Here is a 23,771-nt window from a genome sequence, read left to right as displayed (position 1 = left end):
ACAGGACAAGGACAGAGTGGGGACAAGGGACACCAAGAGCAGGGTGAAGAAGGGGCACCAGGAGCAGGACAGGGACAAGGACACAGGGAGCAGGATGRGGACAGTGGGAATAGRGCTGGGGACAGGGACASCAGCAGGGTGAAGGCACTGGGAGCAAGACAGGGACGAGGACAGTGGGAGCAGGACTGCAGTCAGGGTGCCCAGGAGCAGGATGGGGACAGGGACACCGTGCAGGGTYAGGGCTCATCCCACAGGGAGCCSGCTGCTCGAGGTRCCATGTCCTGTGGGGACTTYTCAGGTCCCTCGGGAWGGGGACAAACGRGCACAAGAGGGGGGTCAACAAAGGGTCACTCGTGGCTGATGGCTCAGGTGACACATCCCCCGGGGTGTGTCCCAGAGCTGAGCTCTGTCCAACTCGTACCAGGATGGAGCYCCCAGCACCCCAGCCTGTGATTCCACGTGCCTCAGTTTACCTGCACCACGGCCCGGGCAGGCACGTCCCTTTGGGCATCCTGTACCCGTACAGAAGGGAAAATTCGGCTTTATGGGGAAATTCCAGCCGCATGGAAGGGGCTGGGGTCAGGGTGCAGCCGCACAGCCCCCACTCCCAGGGCAGAGCCGTTTCCGCGGAAAATTCCGAGCTCCCGTGTGCAGGGCCGGGTTCGCCGCTGCGAGGGGTCGGGCAGCCGCTCGGCCCCGCCGCGGGTCAGCATTTTCCAGCTGCTGGCAAGAGCCTGCGTGAGAACCGGCTCCTTCCCACGCCTGGCCGGCTGTCCCGCCGCCCTCTCCCGGGTGACGGCCGGGCCGATGCCCCGATCCGCAGGGATCCGTCGGGCACTGCAGCCTCGGGGCTCTGCTCTGCCAAGGCAGGTGCCACCGGCACCGGTGCCCATCCGCGGGTGTCCCCAGGAGCCCGTCCAGCCCCGGTATCCAGCCCCGGAGAGCCCGGGGTTGGGATGATGGATGTCCTTCCTGTTCCCGTGACAAACCCGGGCAGAGGCAGGGGCCWTCCCCGCGGCCCGGGACGTGCAGCACAGCACCGAGCACCGCCGGCCCCGGACACTGATCCCGCCGCAGCCCTGGAGGGAGCTGTGCTCCAGGAGACGTCTGGTCTGGTTCTTGGGGTCCAGTTTGGTGCTGGGCCATACTGGGAGGTGATGAGCACCCCCAGTGACACCGTGGGGGTGCCAGGGTTGTGTTCTGCCTGCACCCAGACAGGATTGAACCCACTTTCCCCCAGGACAGAGGGAGAAAACACCATTGGTGAGGCCACGGTGCCAGGGTGGACATGGGAGGTGAGTGGGATCCTCATGGCACTGTCTGGCAGGAAAGGCTGGAGCCTGGAGATACGGGGGACCCCATCCCCAGAAAAGCTGAGCCTGGCAACAGGGCTGGAGCCCCATCCCCAGAAAACCTGGACCTGACAAAAGGGCTGGAGCCCCATCCCCGGAAAAACCTGAACATGGCAACAGGGCTGGAGCCCCATCCCCAGAAAAGCTGAGCCTGGCAATAAGGCTGGAGCCCCATCCACAGAAAAGCTAAACCTGGCAATAGGGCTGGAGCCCCATCCACAGAAAAGCTGAGCCTGGCAATAGAACTGGAGCCCCAGCACGGAGCACCCTCCTGCTGGGCGATGGGGTGGAGCAGCAGCAGGGCACGGTGTGGGTGATGGTGGTGTCTGCTGACAGGAAATCCTTCCCCTCCCTGGTTTTGATGCTCCACTGGCCCTGAATTATCCCCCATAMTGTCCAGTTTCCGCAGAGACCCAGCACATGGTGGGAGGGCTGGGTATGTTTTCCAGGGGATGTTTCTGTCAGCCCAGTGCCTCCCAGTTTCCACCAGCAGCTGGCAGGTTTTGGGAGCAGGGGAGGAAGTTGTCCTTGGCTTTACCCTCTGCTCCCCATGTGGTCCCTCCAGGCCACCCCGAGCCCCTCTGAGCACAGGGAGGCTCTGGGACAGGTTCCTAGTGGTGTCTCTGGGATGAACAAGGCTGCCAGGGCCAAACTTGGCGTGGCAGCAGCAGGGCAGTGCCAGGCCAGGTCAGGCTGGGGGCAGCCAGGGGACAGGGACAGCAGGAATGTCCCCAGAAGATGGAAATCATCCCTGGCTCCACAGCACATGCTTGGGACCAAACTGGGGCAGAGTCTGGAGGCAGCGCCAGGGTGGGGAAAAGGAGAGGGAGCACTAAAAACCTTCCAGAGGATGAGCAGCTGATGAAACTCCTGAAATCTCAGCAAGATTGAGCAAGAAAGGAAAAAACAGGCCTGGTCGGGCTGGTGCATTCACTACCAGAGGCAGGAGGGGACAGCTGGGGGACACAGAGTCCTGGGGAGTGCTGAGGCCAGGGGGAGCTGGGGCTGAGGATGGGGGAAATCAGCGCTGAGGAGGGGAGGAATCTGGGCTGAGGATGGGAGAAATCAGGGCTGAGGATGGGGGAGATCAGAACAATGTGTTTGGAAGCATTGGGAAAGCAGAGCCTCCCCCAGCTCTGCCACTTCTGGGCACAATCAGACTAAGCCCAGCCTGGAAGTTTGTACTAAATGTTTAGAAGGGTTCACAAAACAGGTACAAAAAGTTCAAAGCCACACTCATCTCTTTCCAGGGAGGCTGAGAGCACTGCCCCCCAGCATTYCCCCACCAACCCCCCTTTCTCAGCTGCCTGAAATGCTTGCCACAAGTTTAGGCCCAGTCCTCAGGAATCCCTATTCAACACTGCTCAGCTCTGTGCTGGAGAAGCCTATCCAAAGGGAAAACCTTTTTCCAAAGGGAAAACCTCGCTGGAAATAACAGCAGCTGCAGACTAACAATACAAAATGGATCAGGGTTCTGTGTCTGGGCTGCTCCCYGGATGGAGAATGCCCACAATTGGTCCATGAATGCCCAGGAAGACTCCTCCAGCCGTGGAAGAGTGACCTGAGGAGCAGCTCCCTCTGTGCCCTGAGCCTCCAGGAGCCAGGGCTGGGCAAGCAGGGATGGGGAAGGAGCAGGGCTCAGGTCAGCCCCCACACCAGGGCAGCAGGTTCACATGGGGTAGTTGAGAACGACGTCTTGCTTGGCCAGCTCCAGCAACATGGGGTCATCGAAGAACTTGCTGATGCTCACGTCCTCACTCAGACCCTGAGGGGTAAAACAAAGCCAGGGTTACTCCCCATTCAGCCACTGCCCAGAGAGCCCACTGAAGCAGTCCTGCAGTAAGAGAAATTTTCAGGCTCCAAAATAATCATGAGGTGTTTCTCTGCAGCTTGAGGTCATCTAACAATCCTCAGGAAGCTGCRTATGTGTGGTTTCTGCTGCTGAGCACATCTGCCAGCTCACTGCCCTTCCTCCTTCTGCAGCTCCAGGACGTCGGCAGCCCCTCAGCCCAGCTCACCAAACCAGCACAGAAACCAACTCCTGCTGCTTCTGCTGGACAGGGGGCTAAACCAGGCTTCCAAAGGGTCAGAGGGGCTGGGGAGGGAGCAGGGCCACAGGATCCTGTTTTGGGCTGCAGTCACTGGTGAGACCGTCAGGCACTGACAGGCAGCACCGAGGAAGTCCTGGGGCACAAAGGACATCGGACCACTCTGGGAACACAGAGGGGATGTGGCACACCCGAGGGACAACACTGCAACAGCCCAGCTGCTGGGACAGGGGGACACTGCAGGGATTTGTCCCAGACCTACCTTCCTACGCCTGGTCTTGATCATGAACTCCCTGGCCAAGTGTGGGGCTGGCTGTGGCTCCAGYGGCCGGATGACGATGCTCTTGTCCAAGGGGTCACCAGGCACGATCTGAAACACAAGGCCAGGAAGTGAGCACAACATTGGGGCTGGGTCAACCTACTGGAGACCCCAAACTGCAACAAGAAACACCCCTGGGCCCCACAGACACCCCCAACACTCCGTCTGCTCTCCTGGTGCATAAACTTATGTCAGTGCTGGTGAGAAATCACAATGACAGTGCGGAAAACCCAAGCTAAGGGCAGGTCCCACTTTCCCCAGGGAGCTCTGTAAGACTCCAAATRCCTCCTGACAGAACAGTCCATGCAAGTTGTGGTCAGCACAATGCCCTCCATAAACCAGGCACGTTTATTCTCTCAGGGCTTTGCCATCTCARGCTTTAGGCCAGGGCTCAGACTGCAGCTGCTGCTCCCATGGGGCTGTACCCCAAGTCACTGTGCAGCTCCCAGCTGTGGCTTCCCCAGGACCCCATTTCCCCCAGACACAGAAGTGGCCAGAGAACATTATTTTGTCCCAAACTTTGTTTTCTACAGGTTTAAAACACCACCTCTGTGAGGCAAAGCTGAAGCAGGGCACAGCTCAAGCTTCCTGTGGCAGATCAGTGAGTCTGAGCCCCATTCCAGGACTTCTCCCAGGCTGCAGAGCACGGAGTGAACCCAACCAGGTTCCCTYCTCACAAGGGAAATGTTCTCTCCCCAGGCAGTGCAGGACCCTGACACTCAGCCAGTAGCAGCTTTCAGGGCTCCATCACTGGGACAAGGAGAGTTGGGACTTGGAACAAAGTCCTGGCAGACATGGAACAGCTGGTGCACAAAACCTCCCCAGGATCCTTCAAGGATGTTCTCCAGAGTTCTCCTGACCCACGGGAGCTGTGGCACTGAGAGCACCTGCCTGGTGTCTGATCCTACCTGTCCCTCTCCCCCCCTCTCCCCAGGGCATGGACTCACCTGCCAGTGGTGGAAGACAGAGAGAGAGAAGGCCTGTCCCTGCGTGTGGGTCCTCAAATCTGTCTCAAAGCCAAAGGAGTCGATGGCTGGGATGAAGGCTTTGATGGTGTAGAGGGGAGAGCCTGGGATCGGAGCATCCTGTGTCACGTGGCCTCTGCAAAGAGAGTCAGAGAGTCACAGGATCATGGAATGATCTGTGCAAGGGACCTTGAACCCCAGAGTTTCACCTTCCTTGCTCCAAACCCTGCCCAACTTGGCCTTGAACACTTCCAGGGATGGGGCAGACACAGCTTCTCTGGGCAACCTGTGCCACCATCACAGGGAAGAATTTCTTCCCAAAATCTGGCAGTGGGAAGCCATTCCCCCTTGTCCTGATGCTCCAGGCCCCTGTCCCCAGRCTCTCTCCAGTTCTGATGGAGCCCCTTTAGGCACTGGAAGGGGCTCCAAGGTCTCCCTGGAGCCTTCTCCAGAAGAGAACCCCAGTTCTCTCAACCYGTTCTTGTAGGAAAGTAGCTCCAGCCCTCTGAGCAACTTCCCAGCCTCCTCTGGAGCTGCTCAAGCAGGTCCAAGTCTCTCCCAAGCTGGGCCCCAGGGCTGAGCCCAGTGCTCCAGAGGAAGCACATCCCTTTGGACATTCTCCTCTCTGACATTCAGGGAGAACCAGGCACAACCCAAAGGCTGCGTGTGATCCTGGACACCCCTCCCTGCACTGCTCGGGGCCAGGAGCAGTCAGGAAGCTTCCAGCTGTCACTTCATGCAGCCTTCACCCTCTGCACAAGAAGTGCCAGGAATGTGGAATTCTCCAGCAGCCCAGATCCCAAAGCTGCTGCTTTGCAAAGCCCCACTGCTGGCAGTGGGGGCAGCTCACCTGCGCCGGGCCAGCACCGTGTACACAGCAGACACGCAGTCAGCGGGGGCCTGCACCTCCACGAAATAATAGGGCTCCATCAGGCGAGGGGTGGCCTGTGAGGGGACAGGGACACGAGCCACTGAGCCACTTAGCCACCCACAGCACCAGCACAGCTCAGCTYCATWGGTCAAACCCAGCACCGATGGGCTYCTGCTGCTCCGTGGCTGCCCAAACCAACATCACRAACACCAAAAGGAGCTTTTCTCCCTTTTTTCTCCCTCTGGCCACGAGTCACACACTCCTCCCTCCCCATACCCACCCTGCCCAGTGAGCCCAGCAGGAGCAAGAAGGGCAGAAGGAGCACATGCACACAAGGTTCCATCCAGGCTGGAACGTGACCGCCAGTAGGACTCGTGTGCCAGCCCACAAGGGCACTGGGGACATTGATGGGTGAATGAGTCAGTGTGAACCCACAGCCCTGGGGCACATCTGTAGGGCCCAGCCCAGCCCAGAGCAAACCCTCACCATGAGGAAGGCAGAGTACACGACTCTGCGGGCTGTGGGGATGATCTGCCCTCCACCCCGGTGCAAGGGCTCCTGAGCAATCACCGCRTCCAGGATCTTGAACTTCACGTTGCGGATCACTGCGGAGGGAGAAATGACAGCCAGTGACCCGGGGGATGTCCTCTGCCAGCACCAACCACATCCCCAGATGCCCAAACGCCCAGAGCCACCAGCAGTTCTCCTAAATTTAATTCCAGCAGGGAAAACATGACCACGTCACAACCCTTCATATCACAGAACCATGGAATRATTCAGGTTGGAAGAGCCTTAAAGCTGATCTTGGCCATGGGSAGGGACMCCTTCCATAGACCAGCTCCAAGTCCTGCTCAGCCTGGAACATCTGAACACTCAGAGATGGAATTTAATAGATTTTCCATCAATTTAATAGATCTCATGATCTCAATTTCCCCCCAGGTCCCACTTACATTCATCACAGAGGGGCCCTTCCCTGGTCCCCCACTGGAAGCCTTGCACGATGCTGTCCTTCACTGAGCCCAGAAGTGACTTGTCCACCTATGGATGGACAGACAGACAGCGTCAGAAACCACACCTCATCACAACCAGGGTTTAAAAGTCAGTTCCCAAAAAAGCAGCAATGTCCCCCTGTGCATCCAATGTCACCCCTYCCTCTCACAGCTCAAGAGCATCAGCTTCCGAGAGCTATAAATTATGTTTTGGTGACCCTGAAAGCCCATTAGTTGCAAATTTGGGCAATTTGAGGATACTGACCCAAACAGCAAGACCTTAAAAGTAACAGGTGATCCAGTAATCAGTGTAAGATCATTGTGAGGAAAGTGCAGCAGGTCTGAGCTGTGGTAAACAATGAGCATCCCACAGGCATCAGGGCCTTGCTGAAAGTTCTGGAAGGAGTGGGCACTTCCTGGCACCACAGGACAAAGGTCTCACTGAGGAATGGCCCCACTGCTCACCTCTGAGGGCAGTGTGTCATCTACCAGGATGTTGGGGCCAGTGGCATCTGGCCCGAAGGCCCAGATGGAGCGGGCAGCCAGCAAATCCCAGTCGTACTTAGTCTGGAAGAATTCACCCAGCTTCTTCCTGATGGGAGAAAAAGGCAAGAAGCTTTAGGATACAGGTACTCAACCTGCACTCATGATGTGTTTACAACTCTGTTCCCTTCAGGCACAGAACAGTCTCAGCTCAGGGACTGGCTGGCAGGAAAACCAAGGCAGGATCCCTGCCTAGAGGCGGCTGCCTGGCACTGTGCAGCTCCCAGCATTCCCTTTYCTCCCAGTTTTTCACTTCTTTTTCACTTCCTGCTCTCCCAGGTTGCTCCTACCTGTTCCACGTTATCTGCACCACTTCGTTCTCGATGTCCTCGGCGAGTCCCTTCTCCAGGGGCTCAGCAATCATCGTGATCTTGTTCCTGAGGAGAGACAGTCCTGATCAGCCACAGAGTGATGGAAATGCAAGTAACTGGGAAGATCTCAGGAACTGGCAGCCCCTCACTGCAAGGAAGACATTGAGGGGCTGGAAGGTGTCCAGGGGAGGCAGATGGGAAAGGGTCTGGAGCACCAGAAGCGGTTGAGGGAGCTGGGAAAGCATTTCAGTCTGGAGAAAAGGAAGCTCATGGAGACCTTCTGGCTCTGCACAACTCCCTGACAGGAGGGGGCAGCCAGGGGGGTCAGGCTCTGCTCCCAGGGAACAGGGAGACAGCCTCAGGTTGTGCAGGGGGAGGTTTAGGTTGGATATTGGGAAAATTYCTACACAGAGAAGGTTGCAAAGTGCTGATACCAGCAAGAACAAATCCAAGATGAAGTATGGATAAGAGAGGACAGCCCTTGATCATGAATTTTTTTGGTGAGTTACTGAAGGCACCACTGGGCTTTTTGGCAGCTGCTCCAGGACCCCAGAACACCTCTCAGAACTGCTGAGAAGATCTGATACTTAGGTAGAAAGGAGGACATACAGAAAATTTGTCTTTATTCCCTCCATTCTCAGAGCTTCTACACCGCACAGGAAATCCCTGGGACTCTGGGTGTCCCTGAGTTCAGGTCAGTGGGACACTGCCCACTCAGGCACATGCCACTTGTGTGGACAGCAGCCAGTGGGAACAGCCCCTTTGGAGGGGATGGACCCTCTCTGTGCCCTCTCCCATGCCCAGCTTGACCAGAGGCCCTTACTTCTTGTTGGGTGTCTCAGCAAAGCACTTCAGGGAGGACGTTTCCACCACTGTCTCACAGAATGTCACCACTGGATCAGCCACCTAAAAGAAAAACAGGTTTGTAAGGTTTCCAGTGTTTTTTTGTTTGTAAAAAGACTGTTTGAAACCTCTGATCTGCAAGTGTTTTAATCAGCATCATGCATGAAGCACTGAGGCTGCACAGGCAGTTTGGCTAATTCCATCATTCAAATGAGATAGGAAGATTTAAACCTAATTACAGGTATGAAACCCCCCCTTAACTTATTTATTTGATGGTAGCCAAGCAATGGCTGAAGCACAGGAGAAGGCTGGAATATGGAAACTCCTCTCCAAGCCAATTTGCAGTCTCTCAGTCRCACTGGAGTGACAGTCAGGCTGTAAGAGGCACTTTTGCACCCTAACTCCCTTTTTTTTTTACTTTTACATGACAAAACCCATGCTGAATGTTCAGGTAGGTTCATCCTCTCATCATTTTGAGACAGGGGAACAAAGCCCCGTGCAGAGTTTCCAGTGAGGAAATCCCTCTGTGGTCCCCTCACCTTGATGTCGATCTCRGAGTACATCTTGCGCAGGTCGTGCATCACACAGTCCAGGTACAGCTCTCCTGTTCCCAGGATCACATGCTCCCCAGACTCTTCCACCTGCAACACAAGAGAAGGATTCAGCTGGCAGCCCCTCTGCTCGCAGCTTCTGATGAAGGAGCARCCTTAAATCCCTTTGTTAGAGTCAGAACACCCCAAGGAAAGCTCCCACGGCCTTTTCCAGGAGGAAGCACTGTTGGGCTCTGCAGAAAGCTGCTTCCCTGGCACAGCAGGGGGGGTGTTTTTCTGCTGGATTTACACTTTTCTGCTGGATTTACACTTTTCTGCTGTTTGTGTATAATTTAYGAGATCAACRRAAACAGCACRAAAACAAACATAACAACATACAGTTAAAAAAATTGATTACTTGGAAGATCAGCCCACGGACTGGAAACAKCCATACACAGACAGAATCACAGAWCAGGGCTGGAAGGGACCTGTGGAAATAATTTTATCCAAGTGCCCCCAGCGGTACCTTGGTGGTAAGTGAGGGGTAGCTCTTGTTGACTTTGCGGAGACCATCCAACATTTTGGGCAGCTCGGAGGGATTGACTGGCTCCACAGCTATTTTGATAACAGATGTGGTGTTGAACTTCAAGGGACGGAAGATCTGAGCCTGGAACCAGAGTGGACAAAGCTGAAAGTGCATCTCTGCATACCACAGCGTGGGAAGCTTTTCTCTTTCCCTCAGCAGCTCTTGGGCCCTGGTACTGTGCCARACAGGGGCTCTTTGGCCCCACTGAGGGAGTTAAAACCTCAACATGAAACAACAGATAAGCAGCATCCATTTTTACAGATGCTAATTCTGAAGGGGCTKTTCAGATTCCATTTGGCTAAAAATGAAGGCTATGAAAGGCAAAAGTTTCCTTTGTGGCYTCCTAAATAAAACTTCACTGTAGCTCCTTTATGCTGCTTAACTTGTATGGTATTGAGCTCTCACCTGCTTCTGTGCATGTATTCCCAATTTACTGTTTTCAAGTTTGATTGATTAATCCCACTTAACTTTCATTGAGTTTCATAATTGAATAGATTTAACATCTAAGTATTCATTTTAATTTCAGGAACTCTCTGGCCCCACCAGGGGAGCTTTTGGGATGTACCCCATCCCCCTGCCTCCCTGGGAGGCTGAGCAGTACCAGCCAGGCTCGGTACCTCCTCATTGCCCCGAGGCTCTGTCACAGTCGCTGTCTTCACTATGGGCTGGTCCACGCCCTCGATCAGCACCCAGTTGCCAGCAGGAACCCTGTTCACCTCAATGTGATACCTGAAAGGCAGGAGAGCAGCACTGCAGCCTCAGACCTCCAGGGCYCTCCCTCTCCCTGGCAGCTCTCCCTCCCTCCAGTCCCTCCCCCTACTCCAGGTGACTCCTTTTGCCAGAGCTTTCCYTACCTCGCCACTGAGATCCAGAGGCGTCCAACGGTGCAGATCTGGGAATCCTCCTCATCCTCCAGGGTGTAGTTCTCCCCAAGAACCTTGACAGGCTGCCCAGCGTGGATGGTGCCACTGAGCACCCTGCCAAAGGCATGGAACTGGACACCATCGTCGGTGCTGTACATTTTGGTGGTGTGACACATCAAGGGACCCTTCCCATGACAAAGGGAGAGAGAAATCAGCCTCTTTCAAAACACAGTCAGAAAATAGACACAGACCTGGCAGGATCGGACTTTGATGATCCTGGTGGATCTCTTCCAACTCAGAMTATTCTATGATTTGTGGATAAAAGGGACTAATGGGCTGAAATCCAGAAACAATGGTTTTGATTTGCCAAGTCCTTTAATTCCTGCCCCCAGAAGTCCTACATCTCCTTGCCCTGAAATGACCACGGTGGACTGTTCAGGAGCTTTCATTCCTTCTCTTGGTTGGGACAGAGCCATGAGAAGAGATGTCACCTGCTGGCCTCAAACCTGCTCAGGGCAGAGTACCTGAGCCCCTCCCCAGATCCCAGYTTCCAGTGCCACAAGGTCACTCCCCACTGGTGATGTGGTGACAGTCACCACTGTGGAGTTTTACGTGGATAATCACAACTCATTAAAAAAAGAGATTAATTTTCTCTGCAGACATCAGAGCAAAAGTCACAGGCAAATTCCTCACTCAGCTGCCAGCGTTGGTGGCTCCAGACAACTCTGAGTGACAGCTCAGTGCAAGCTGTTGGAGGAGGAAGGGTTTGCAGGGCTGGGAGAGGAAAGGTGCTGACTAACTAACACAGGGTTATTTTTATCAGCACAGCTSAGATCAGTTTAGAGTTTGGAGAGAGAATCAAACTTCAAGGAGAGGGGACAAAAAGGCTGCAAAAGGACAGAAAACCACCCTGCAGCTCCCACATGCTCTGGAGTCCTGACCTAGTCCTGTTCTTCTCTGAACACTGTGAAACAATTCCCTCTCTCCAGGGCTGCCCTGGCAGGCAGCTGAAGCTCCTCAGAGCGAAGAGATTTTTTCCAGTGTCRGATGAGAGGTTTCAGAGAGCTGCAAGTCAGATCTGTGCAGATGGCTGGCTGGGAGGCAGCTGCCCTGGCAGGGCAGGGGGAGCAGGGCCTGTTTGCCTGGGTTTTGCACAGTCAGAGCAAGCCCAGAGGAGTTTCCTTACATCGGGGTCRCACTCGCTCATGGCCTCGCCCAGGTCGGAGTCGACGCCGCCGGTGTAGGTGTGCTCGATCTTCGTCTTGGCCCCCACCTTGGGYGAGGGGATGTGCTGCACACACATGTCCACAAAGCCTGCAACGGGAGCACTMAGTGAGGACAGGGTGAGGACAGGGTTAATCACTGTGTGGAAGGGAGAAACGGGCTCCACAAACACAAGGCAAATGTYGCTATGACMTGCRCACACATCAGTACCTCACAAAGAGCCAAAGCTGTTTATTCCAAGAATCAGTCTCATTTACACACTTTAGTCTGTCACCATTCCTGTTACACATTCATTGGCTAAACTACTAAACTACTACAATAGGTTCATTGGCTGTTATTTAACTACARCACATCACTATTGGTCACCTACAGCACAAGCATCCAAGCATTCAGAAAAACATCAGGTGTTGCTTTGTTGCTGTTTTTCTCCTCCTACTGTTTAAATTTCTTATTTCTGTTGATACCACATTCTCACAGGTAGAAATACCAGCTCTAGCACTTGTTTCCCAGGGTTATGTATCTTGCTTTTCACCTCTAGTTTAGCAGAATCATTCCCAGAATCCTTCTCTGGTTAGCCAAAGTAACAGGAGAGAGCAGGGGTTTTACAAGGCCCTTGTTTTATAAGGTTTTACTTATCCTCAACAGGAAAAGCCCTGGTGACTGCAGCACCCACAGCAGCAGGGGAGAGGTGAGCAGTGCCTCAGGCTGTCCTGCAGACAAGCAGTCTGATATTTACATTTGGGAAAATGGGCAAATTTTGGCACTCCTTGACCAAAATACAACCCTCAGCTCTTGGTGTGAGATGTTGGGGATATAAGGAAGACTGTGGAGGGGAAGACAAACAGCTTTTACCTGTGAACTCCCCAAAGAACTTCTTGCAGACGAGCCGCAGGAGRGGCCGGATGTTCAGTTTCAACTCCTCTTTGGTCAGGTGGATGCCAAGCTCATCCAGAGTCCTGGGCAGGGTGGTGTCCACGTCCCCCACAACCTGCAGGACAACAAACCCACTCTCAGGTTCACTGTAGGGGTCCAAGGCAGTGACTCCCCAGTGCAGCACCACCCACCAGCCTCAGGGCTCTGGAGTTGCACCGTTTACAGCTCAAATGAGAGCCAGATGGGTCAAATCATAGAATCATGGGATTATAAAGGTTGGAAAAGACCTCTAAGATCACCAAGTTTTAGTCAGTCCCCAGCACTGCCGAGGCCACCACTAAACCATGTCCCCAAGAGCCACATTCACACAGCTTCTAAGTTCCTCCAGGGATGGGGATTCCATCACTGCCCTGGGCAGCTGTGCCCAGGACTGGACAACCCTTCTGGGGAAGAATTTTTCCCTAATCTCCAACCTAAACCTACTCCTGCACAACCTGAGGCCATTTCCTCTTGTCCTGTCCCTGTTCCCTGGAAGCAAAGCCCAACCYACCCTGGCTGCACCCTCCTGTCAGGGARTTGTGCAGAGCCAGAAGGTCCCCTCTGAGCCTCCTTTGYTCCARGCTGAGCCCTTTCCCAACTCTTCCTCATCCACTCTGTGCTCCAAGCCTTTGCTCCAAGTCCAAGCACTGTCACTTGGCTGCTACCAGAGCACACRAGGAAGAGCAAGGACTGTTCTATTCACTGCAAATATTGGCTGCATTTGCAAGAAATAACCATCACTCTGCAGCCCCAAACCCACCCCATGCAGATCCCACTGCAGAATGGGACAGGAGAGTCCCACAGACACCAGCCCCACCAGCCACACCAGCCCCACCAGCCCCAGCATGGAGCTGTGGGGAAGGAGAAGGACCCACCACAGACCTGAGCCAAGATCTTGTACAGGGGCTCCAGAATGAACTCCACGAAGCTGCGCTGGGARCTGCTCGTCGGGGCCTTTTTGGTGAACTTGCGGCTGTTGGAGACCAGAGATGTGAGGAGCAGGAACTGCAGCCTGCCAGCAGCCCCACACAGCCTCTGCTCCTCCCAGCTTCTCCTCTTCTCCCTCCCAATCCTCTGGGAAGCTGTCAGGGACACGTGGACCAGGCAAATGAAGGCCAGAATTCATTCATTCCAAAAAATGAACCTCTCTGCTCCTGCTTGGGGGGTTCAGGAGGACCTCATGGATCCACACCTAGTAGAAGGCCTGACTCAACCCTTCCCAGACACTACCACAGRATCACAGGACCAGGAGTGACCTTGGGTGCTCCTCTAATCCTCATTTTACAGGGGAAGGAAAGACCCAGGAATAAAGCAACAGACGTTTGAAGAGGGTTCTTACGTCTTGGGGTTGAAGTAGATGTCGCCCCAAAGCCGCTTCGCAAACTCCTGGTAATTGATGTCTCCTAAAGGGAAAAAGCAAATGAAAAAATCTCACAGATGTCATTGCATTTCTCTTTGCTTAAATTTTTTTTGCTTTTAAAACAAGCCTGAGGATCCAATTTAATGAACTGATGCTGATGAGCGAACGCTTCATTCCCAATTGTGAGTGAAAGATGAAGCCCTGTCCTGGGGAGACCGGGCAGAGCTGAGCACAGAGTCCACTGGGGATGGCCCCAGCAGCACAGGAACACTGCAGTTCACAGTCTGGCTTCCCAGGAACACCCCAGCTCTCTGCTACCCACCAGGTCAGAGCTGAGGAGCCACATCTGCTGAACTTCCAAACACTGCTGCTGCAGTGCCAAGCTGCTGGAATGGCCTCCACCCCTCAGCCCTGCAGGCTCAGCACTGCATTTTCTGCCCTGCTGATCATCTCCAGGTTCCTTCCTCCTTCTCAGGGAGTGTACAACCAAACTGCCAGTGMTGAAGGTCCAGAGCTCTGCTGGCTGTCACGGTGAATTTACAAATACCAGGACAGGGTGAGAACCTGCAGCAGGTTCCAAACTGTGGGCAGATGTGTGAGCACAAGGAATTTCCTGGTGGCAGCAGTCTGGACACTTAAGCTGCTCTGGACACTGTTAGCTGACGTGTGGTGGTTGCACACACAATCCCTGGTGTCCASAATCCAATATTCCCAACTCCAAGAACCCCTTCAGCTCCTGCCTGCCCCACCTGGATGGCATCTCCTGCCAGCTGTGCTGCCCCCAGCTCCCCAAAGAGGGTGTCTCACTCCAGCAGGCTCTGAGTTAATGCTGTCACACCCATTTATTGCTCCAAACTCTCAGGACACGTGACAGTCCTGRCACCATTGGTCCCTGACCTCTACAACTTCATCCTCCCTCAGGCCAAGTTCTCTGCAAGAACTGGCCCAGCTGCTCTGCAACCTCCTTCTTCCCCTGCTCAYGGCTCCTACAGATCCCCAAATTCCCCAGTGGGGGACTTCAAAAACCTGGGCTGTGCAGCTGCTAATGCCAGCACAGAGCCCACTGCTACACGAGGCAGATTGCCTTGAGTGGGCACCTGGGGAGCAGAAAATTAAATCCAAGCCAGAAAAAGACAGTTTCTTAAAAAAGAAAGAGGCCAAGAGTGCAAAACCTTGTGGGCCAAGCTTGTGCCCAGCTGCAGCTGAGTCTCAGACTTTTGGGAAAAGACAGGAAGAGCTTAACTGCTTCGCTCCTGAGCTGCTGATAAGGAGGCAAAGCACAACACACACACACCTGCCTCCAACTGCTTGTTATTTCTGCTTAGGGTATGCATAAAATCTTGGCTTCTGACTCAAGAAACATTTATCAGGAGAAAATATCTTGCTAAAATCGCGTTTCTGCCTTTTAACCCCTGAGGCTCARCTCTGCAGCACCGCTCAGCTCCCAGCAATTGCAGAACACAAATGCTGGCTATGTGCAGGGAAAGCTGAGCAGCTCAGAAAACCTCAGAAAGGTTGGGAAATGAGATGTTGGGAGTGCACCAGGTTTCTGGCTAATCCTCACCATATGTGTCTGCATAAATCTTTGCAAAAGACCCCAGTGTGAAGCAGATGCTGTACTGAGAGCTGGAGAAGCACACATTCCCCAGAAGGGGAGACAGCACGAGGTTCTCGTCAGTGGAATACATGCTGGGAGGAGAAAAATAAAAACCAAATCAATGTTATGAACCAAAGGAGACACTTCAACCCACTTCCCACACCCAACAGCAGTATGTGACAGGCAAGGAGCCTGCATTGCCAAACAGCATCTTTAAACAGGCTGCAGCTCGCCTGCCATCAAAATCTCGGGGTCAGGAACAYTTTCTGCCTATAAATTTCAAAGCATTAATGTGCAAATATTTAAAGATCCTAGAACTAAAAAGTTTACCAGCATGCAAGTGCTCCGGATTTTTTTTATCTGGGAGAAATTTTTCTTCCCCTAAAAAAGCAGCCAAGTTGGTCAAGCAAGCAAGGGAGAAGATAACACAGGGACAGAATTTAATCCAAACAGGTTTAATGAGCTCACAGCCGTGCTAGGCAGGATGAATTACCGTGCTTACAGCCCCCTGATGCCAGCACACACTGAACAGAGATGTGCCAGGGAGCTCGTGTGCAAATTCACACACACTTGAAGGGCAGAATGCTGTTAGAAAGATCCCTGGATGCAGAAGAACCCACAGAAACCTTGCACAGCTGCTAAGATGTCCCTCTCTTCCCTGAATAGGGCTGTCAAGATTTCACTGTGTCAGTATCAGAATTGCTSTTTAGGGGTTGGGACAGCAAATCCTCTTTAGTTTTGTAGTATTTAGGAGCTTTGAGACATCTCAACCTCCAGTTTAGCATACAACCTGGAAAATTTCAGTGTGTTTGAGACATTTTGGAACACACATTCCCTGCTGTGGTCAGATGTCCAATTTGCCTGCTCTTTATTGGAGGAAAAATGAAAAGGTGGGGAGGGGAAATGAAATCCCCCAAGGGTTGCAAGGGAAGAGCCAATCCTGCTTAATTTAATGTATTGGCTGAGATGTATTGGCAGTGGTTCTTCCTGGCCCATTTTTTATGATTCAACAGATCAAGAAACGAACTGAYGAGTTTTCAGGGGTCACAGAGAGCCATGGGACAGGGACAGCAAGCACTAACACTGCATCACCCCGAGCAGCCTCACCTGATYAGCCCATTCACTTCATCTACAATGTGTCTGAGTTTGTAGTAAGCATCTGTCGGGGGCAGTTTCAGCTCCAGGATCAGCCTGTCGATCTTGTTGATGCACACAGTCACTGCCAGCCTCTCCTGCACCGCGTGCTTGATCAGCCTCTCCGTGTTCAGCATCACCTGCAGGGCACAGCGAGCTCAGAGCCCCAGGAAAGCCTCCCCAAAATGCTATCTGGGGCGTGAGAGCCAACCAGTGACCCTTACTCTGCTTCCAGGCTGCAGAAAAGCCCCGGCTCAGCAACCAGCAAGCAGCTGATCTTCCTGGAATTCAGAAATTCAACCAAATTCCTTGAATCCAACCCCGTGGACATCCCTGATATAAATAACCTGCTCAGTTTTAGGTATCACAGGGATGGAGATGCACACAAGATAATCAGCCTAGAGGCCACAGCATCACATCAGCCTGGACACAGCAGCCAGAGGCTTGGCTGCCTGCTTGGATGGAAAACTCCCTCACTTCCCAAACTGTCCTCCAAAAACCCTTCACCCCAGAAAGCTGAACCCATCCCAGGCCTCCATGCTCAGGCAGGAGCACAGATTCTCAGGGGAGGGATGTAACCCCAGGAGAAGGAGGCACTCACCCCCTCGGCCGCGTCGATGAAGAGCACGACGCCGTCCGAGATGCGAAGGCCGGCTGTCACCTCATCAGAAAAATTCACRTGACCTTCAAAACCACACAAAGGTGGGCAGTGAGAAGCAGAGCGAGCCCTGGGGGAGCAGCAGCAGCACAAAGTGGGAAGCTGTGGGGCTCTGCAGTTTCCTCTGGTTGTTGGTACCCAGAGAGGCAGAATGGAGATGGTTCCTCCTCACACAGGAACCTGGGAGCAGCTGCCARAGCTCCCYACGGGGATTTAGCTTCAGCTCTAATGTTATTTTTTGAGAATGCACACAACAATTTGTTTAACACACACTTTCCCTCACATTTTGTGATGTTTTTTCTCACAGCTCTGTGCAAGTACTTTGGGAAAAGGAGGAAGATTTCTTCTCAGCAAAAACAACAGATGCCTCTCCCCCCAGCCTCCTCCTGTACTCTAACCTCCCTCATCCCGAGCTGTGGCCCAGCAGATGTGTCCCAAGGCCCTCTTTCCTAAAGTTTCTTAAAAGTTGATCTGTGATTATGTTCCCTCCACAGGAGCCTGTCAGAGGCTTGAGGAATTTGCTGAGTCTCATGGTGGGGCAACAGCATCTGAGAAAAGCACAGTCCCCCTGCACATGGCAATACCTCACAAAGGAAATTCTAAATGGGAAAGGAAATTCTACCTGTGCTGCTGGAGTGAAACACCTCCTCAGCCCCATCAGCACCCAATCAGTCCAGCTAATCACAAACATGAGCCTGACTTRTCCCTGSCCRTGGCAKGGCCTTGAMCTAGATGGACTTTAAGGTCCCTTCACCTCAAACCATCCTGGGTGATTCTGGGCCATCTGTCAGTACTGCTGAATGTGATGCACAGRAATGAGCTCAGCTGAAGGCTCAGGACTAGGCTGGAATCAGCTACAGAAAGTACAAAACAAAGCTAAGTGCTTCCCAGAGCAGGATTTTCTGGATTGCACAATCACCTGGAGTGTCAATTATGTTGAAGAGGAAAGACTTTCCTTTGGTGTCTGGCAGAACAATTGTCACTGGGGTGCTCTTGATGCCCACGCCCCTCTGAAACACAGGATACCAGGTTAGCAGGTGAAAAAGAAAAATGAAAAAMTAAAAGATCACCATGTGCAGATGTAGGAGAAGATCAAGGAAAAATCAAAAAGATGGAGAGAAATAAACGTCCATCCAGGACATCCTGTTACTCCCAGGAAGAGAGGAACAACCTCAGACCACTGGAGTACCCAGCCAGCTGTCCCTTCCATACTGGTCAGACTGGAGGTGCACCCTCCACACCTGATTTCAGCTGAGGAGCTATTAAAAGCAACACCTGAGACAGAATGTGGGTGTTTTGTCTGTGCTTTCACCCTCTGCTGCCAYCAAGTTATACCTCAAAGGACAAGATTTGATCACACAGAGTACAATGCAGAGCATTATGAGGAGGAAAAAGAAAAAAAACTTCATAGGATTGTTCTGGTCATGACACAAAATAACATTCACACACATGCCCAGCCACATGGAGAATGAACTAAGGAAAACAAGGAGAAATGTAGGTATTTTGAAAAAGTTTTTTTTTCTCATCTACCACTGCTGCAACCCCCTTCCTCCTCTTTCTCTCAAAGAAAGTAAGAATTACCCCCAGACTGGGGTGACTCTGCTTTAACATTACACAGATTTAACATTACACAGATTATAAAAACATACATGGAGATTAGAGAAGGAAGTTGCATCAGGAATCTTCCTGAGGTAAACAAGAGGAGAAGATTGCTTTAYTGTAAAAGAAAATAATCAAAATGTGGAAGGCACAAAAAGGTTAAAAAGGATGAGGAAACTGCCTACAATTAAGTAAAGCATGAGACACTGGAAAAAATCGCTACAAGACCACTCACCTCCTGCTCTGTGAACAATATGTCAGTGTARCAGAGCTGCAAAAGCAAAACAAAAATCAGAATCTCACATTTTGGTGTCAGATAATCAGTTTGAAGCACGACACAATAACTGGCACATCACTGAGGTGACAAGTAAGTGACAGTAGCAGAATTAGGACTGAGCTCTGGCTTTCCACCCCTACATTCCAGTCACTGAACCACCCTGTTCCCAAGCACAGTCACCCTCCCTTGGCTGTAAGAGCACCCCGAGCTCCCCAAGGCTGGAATTGCCCAGGAATTCACTCACATCCTGGTCATAGCGCTTCCGGATTTCCGGGTGCGTCTGTTCTATCAGGCAGTCAACAAAACAYGTCTGGAAAAGAGCAGAGACAGGAGGTGACTGTTCAGACAGGTACAAACACAACCCCAACCCTCCAGCAAGAGCACAGAACAAAAAAMCTACAAAAAATTTACAGATTTCACAAGGAAATGCAGTGCCAGGACAAGGGGGAATGGCTTAAGCTGGAGGACGACAAGAAATTCGTCTCTGTGAGGGTGGGAGGCCCTGGCACAGGGTGCCCAGAGAAGCTGTGGTTGCCCCTGGATCCCTGACAGCTGGACAGGGCTTGGAGCACTCCTGATGTCCCTGACCATGGCAGGGGGTGGCACTGGGTGAGGGTGGGAGGCCCTGGCACAGGGTGCCCAGAGCAGCTGTGGCTGCCCCTGGATCCCTGACAGTGCCCAAGGCCAGGCTGGACAGGGCTTGGAGCACTCCTGATGTCCCTGACCATGGCAGGGGGTGGCACTGGGTGGGTTTTAAGGTCCTTCCAGCCCARTCCTTTCTGGGATTCTGTAAATAAGTGCATGAGCAGCAGGAGCAGTAGGTGCTGCTGCCAAGAACCAGGGGCCAGAGAACCAGCAGGGATGGCAAAGCAGACAGGTTACCAGTACCACTCCTGTATTTYGGATATTCCCACTACCTTGCCGTGGTGAAGGTGCCCACACAGAGTCACATTCCGGATCAGCTCCGAGTTGTCCATCAGATCMGCCAGGAAACTGCAGCAAATGAAACACAAAAGACTGTTGGAGGCTTCTGCTGTGTCTAAGAAAAGCAGGTGCCGCTTCAGCTACACTTTCTATCCAAGGTGCCCCCTGAATCCTCGCCAAACTTTTATCCTGCCAATGCCCTGCGGAGGAAGATTCCCACTTTCCAGATGGGGAGGACAAGAGAGTTGGAGTCCCAGACAGATGGCAGTGGGTGGGAGGATACGGAGCTGGTAAAGCTGCCAGCRTTGGAATATTATTGAATATTTTTCTTCTCTTCTAGTCAGTACTGGAGCAAAAGTCACATCCATATACTCGGATGATGAAGCACTTCCACACTCAAGACATGGCAGGCAGTTAAGTAAATCATGGTGCTGGATAACAAGCACCCCACGGAGCTTTGAAAGCGGCCTGAGGCTCCACAGACCATTAATTCTGATTTTCAAGTCTTAAAACACTGACATTCCACAGACTCAAGGAATTAAGTCTTTTTCAAATCAGTAGCTGAGCTGGGTAATGATGAGCTGGTCACTTCTGGATGGATGCTGGCCAAAAGATAATTGAGTTCCTAAATTACCACCCTAAAAAACTATGGGAGGCTATAAAACATGCAGCCACTGCCACAGGCCTGCAGAGAATAAGTGCTGTCAAATAATCTCCTTTCTTAAACAGATTAAATTTTCACTGATCCAATAGACTTCTTAATGTGAAACGTTTTGATTAAGAGCTAAAAAATACAGCAATCAATACTAACCCCGATTAAAACCTTCCTAATTGGTCTGAAAATAAGGCTAAATGGGAAATCAATASCAAGCTTGAAGGTTTCTGGCTACATCCCACAAGGAATTTCTCTTGGCCTCATCCTAACCATTTATACCAACAAACAGGAGGAAAAGGAATTAATTACAAATGGAATGAGCAGAGCACACAGGGATCAGCAAAGTAGTGGATAATGCAGAGCCCAAGTCAGTGACTGAGCCAAAGCAAGGGCTGAGAAAAATCAGCTGCCCCAGCAGCTCTTGGGCTCTATTCTGGTTTTGTTGAAATCCCCAGGCAGCTGAGGGACACCTGACTGAACACCAGCTCCAGGAACATYCTGTCCCCTCAGGAAAACCAGAGGCTGCTGGATGCCAGGCAGAGGGACTGCTCACCAGCAGGGAACTGCTGCTCAGCCAGAMCTGGTTCTGGATATCCACCTGGAGRTGCACATTTACAACTGGGAAAAGCCCTGAGTGGCCACGAGTGGAGAGATGAGGCCAAGGAGACTCCCACAGCTCCATCTGCTCATCCCAAACAGAGACAACACACACACACTGCACACTCAGGGGCAYGGACCCTCCACCCACCACAGCCGCTGCCAAGGTCAGACCTTTAACAGAAAAAGCAAATTGTGTCTATTCCACAGAAAACTTGTGTGAGATATTACATCTTCATTCTTAAATGCATTTGGTATTTTTTCCAGGAGGTTTTCTCCCAGGCCTGGCATCTCAGGAGCTGCTTTGGGACACAATCAACAGACACAGCAAGCCCAGCACAGCGGCAGTGTCTTGCTGATTGTACAGCACTCTGCACTCACCCAGCAGCACAAAAATTCCCAGTGGAAACTCCACTGGGATAGATGGGATCTAATTTGAGAYGGGGATCAACCCAAAATGACCCACCACACACTGACCATGTGAATATTTAACAGGTTGCCCAGAGAAGCTGTGGCTGTCCCTGGATCCCTGGAAGTGACCAAGGYAAGGTAGGATAGGGCTTAGAGMACCCTGGGATGGTGGGAGGTRTCCTTGCCCATGGTAGGGGCAGAACTGGGTGGTGTTTAAAGTCCCTTCCAACCCAAACCATTCCAAGAATGTTTTATGAGCCATAAGAAGCTGTGGCTATCTTAATCTCAGCCTTCAAGGTGAGATTTCCCTTCTGTGCCCAACCTGCCCTGTGCTGCTGGTGGAGATGGAAAGTGTCTGTGAAATAATTCATCCTTCACTTCCTCTTGTTTTGGGTTCAGAACCTGGGAATGGGCTGCTCTCAGGCCTGTGCTGGGGTCAGTCAGACACCAAGGCAGAGCCCCCAGATCTGCCTCCCCCCAGCCCCACACTCACTCCATCTCATAGACAGTGACAGGCAGCGTCTGCTCCATCAGAGAGAACTTCTTGGTTTTCACAGGTTTAATAATGGGCTCTGAAATGAGAGAAAGAACAAAAAACTGTTCCCAGAGCCCCCAAACCACAAAGATCAGGAATGGCCCCCAGGAATGGGGAGTTTTGCTGACAACCCCACAATTTTCCAGCTGCCAAAYAATCTCAGTTGTTTGCCAATGCAGCTGCACAAGATGGTCACTGCAGGGCCCTTCCAGCTGAACTATTCCAGTATATAGGGATTAAAGGACATGACTTGAATGCATTTACTTTTTCCTTAAACATCTTCCCAGTCTCTGCTGATTCCTGCCCTTCCAAAGCACAAACATTCTTCCAGATGTTTGGACTTGCAAACATCACAAGTGCCCAAATCTGCACACACTAGGTAAAGAGTCCCTGAGGCTGTGAGGGGGCTCCAAAGCATCAGGATGGAAGGGAATAATATCTCCCCTTTCCAAGGATTCCAATTAAGAGCCTTCTCCTCCCTCCACCCTCTCTCAAAGCTCCCTCCCCCCTCACCAGTGAGTGGCTGCGTGTCCTCCTCCTGCACGATGGTCTCCACCTCAGGCCCGTAGACCTCCTCAGCTGTGGGGTAGTACTTCTTGTCCTCGTGCAGCACCACCTCCATGCCAGGGTGCTCCTCATCRTGCTCCCCCATGTCATCATCATCATCATCATCCTCCAGCTGCAAGCAAGGCTCAGCCTCAGCTGCTGCAGAGCCACCCAAGGGGACAGCCCTGGGGTCACCCCTGAGTGAGGGACCCCCAGTGCAGCCCCAGCACCCACAGGGGTGCCCTGGGAGCAGCTCCTGGATGAGCAGCACAGCTCTTCCCACAGCATCTGGATCATGAACAGCCCCTGGACTCGCAGGGACATGGGGACAGGCAGGRACTCACACACAGAACAACCACAGACAGCACAACACAACCCCCACCCCACACAGACCAGGGATCTTGTTCCCCCAAGGTGGAGCCCCCCCTGCTCCCCCCTGCTCCCCTGGTGTYCGTGGGGTCTCACTCTGCCTCCCCYRCRAGGATCCRGCTCCCTATGGCAGCCTCAGCTCCTTCCAGAGGGGCTCCCGAAGGGACAGGGACCCTCCATGGGACTGACACCAAAACCAGCCAAACACAGCCTGAGCTGCAAGAGCTCCCAATCCCACCGCGATCCCAGCAGGAACTCTGTCTCTCCCTTCACCCCACGAGCAGATTCTGCAAATCCTTTAAACACCAAACCCACTCGGACCATCGGGATTCAGATCCCAGCACGGACCAGTCCCACCAGACCCCACACGGGGCAGGAGCAGSCGCGGGGCCGTCCCCGCTCAGGGTYYGCGGGCAGGACGAGCCCCGCCGGCTCCGGGGGWCGCTGCCCCTCCTCCCCTCCACCCCACTCACCTCGTCCAGGTCTTTGGACTCACGGCCCAGCTCGTCGTCGTCATCGTCCGAGTCCAACTCGGGCCCGATGTAGTTCCCAAACTCGTCGTACAGGTCGGTGTCCATGCTGGGGGGCGGGAAGAGGCTCGGTGGGGGCGCAGGGTCCTGGGGCGCTGACCGAGCCCCTCACAGAGCCCCTCACAGAGCCCGCCGCCGTGCCGCGCCACAGACCCCACAGCCCACACACAGACCCCACGGGCCGGACACGGACCCCATTCCCCGCACACGGACCCCATTCCCC

General features: G+C 52.9%; 1 protein-coding gene across 1 annotated transcript in view; it reads right to left on the bottom strand.

Moving 5' to 3' along the window:
* Positions 1-2,275: 2,275 nt before the first annotated feature.
* EFTUD2 (elongation factor Tu GTP binding domain containing 2) overlaps positions 2,276-23,771 on the bottom strand; it is a 50,402-nt gene continuing 28,906 nt past the window's right edge. The window contains exons 2-28 of the mRNA XM_057385609.1: positions 23,492-23,598; positions 22,617-22,782; positions 22,062-22,140; positions 19,899-19,974; positions 19,226-19,291; positions 18,940-18,975; positions 18,025-18,115; positions 17,049-17,131; positions 16,421-16,587; positions 15,281-15,405; positions 13,696-13,759; positions 13,239-13,329; positions 12,297-12,432; positions 11,407-11,534; positions 10,212-10,405; positions 9,975-10,086; positions 9,298-9,438; positions 8,781-8,882; positions 8,222-8,304; positions 7,378-7,464; positions 7,010-7,136; positions 6,506-6,593; positions 6,042-6,160; positions 5,535-5,629; positions 4,667-4,820; positions 3,663-3,770; positions 2,276-3,117 (exon numbers count right to left, since the gene is read on the bottom strand). Of these exons, the coding sequence (XP_057241592.1) occupies positions 3,022-3,117; positions 3,663-3,770; positions 4,667-4,820; positions 5,535-5,629; positions 6,042-6,160; positions 6,506-6,593; positions 7,010-7,136; positions 7,378-7,464; positions 8,222-8,304; positions 8,781-8,882; positions 9,298-9,438; positions 9,975-10,086; positions 10,212-10,405; positions 11,407-11,534; positions 12,297-12,432; positions 13,239-13,329; positions 13,696-13,759; positions 15,281-15,405; positions 16,421-16,587; positions 17,049-17,131; positions 18,025-18,115; positions 18,940-18,975; positions 19,226-19,291; positions 19,899-19,974; positions 22,062-22,140; positions 22,617-22,782; positions 23,492-23,596 (2,919 nt within the window). The 5' untranslated portion in view covers positions 23,597-23,598 and the 3' untranslated portion in view covers positions 2,276-3,021. The remainder of the gene's footprint in view (positions 3,118-3,662; positions 3,771-4,666; positions 4,821-5,534; positions 5,630-6,041; positions 6,161-6,505; positions 6,594-7,009; positions 7,137-7,377; positions 7,465-8,221; positions 8,305-8,780; positions 8,883-9,297; positions 9,439-9,974; positions 10,087-10,211; positions 10,406-11,406; positions 11,535-12,296; positions 12,433-13,238; positions 13,330-13,695; positions 13,760-15,280; positions 15,406-16,420; positions 16,588-17,048; positions 17,132-18,024; positions 18,116-18,939; positions 18,976-19,225; positions 19,292-19,898; positions 19,975-22,061; positions 22,141-22,616; positions 22,783-23,491; positions 23,599-23,771) is intronic.

This window comes from Malurus melanocephalus, unplaced genomic scaffold (assembly GCF_030028575.1).
Source record: "Malurus melanocephalus ecotype Western Australia unplaced genomic scaffold, MMel_1.1 scaffold_848, whole genome shotgun sequence".
Lineage (NCBI taxonomy): Eukaryota > Metazoa > Chordata > Aves > Passeriformes > Maluridae > Malurus > Malurus melanocephalus.
The sequence above is the reverse complement of the archived record's forward strand: the minus strand, read 5'-3'. Positions and strand labels throughout refer to the sequence as shown.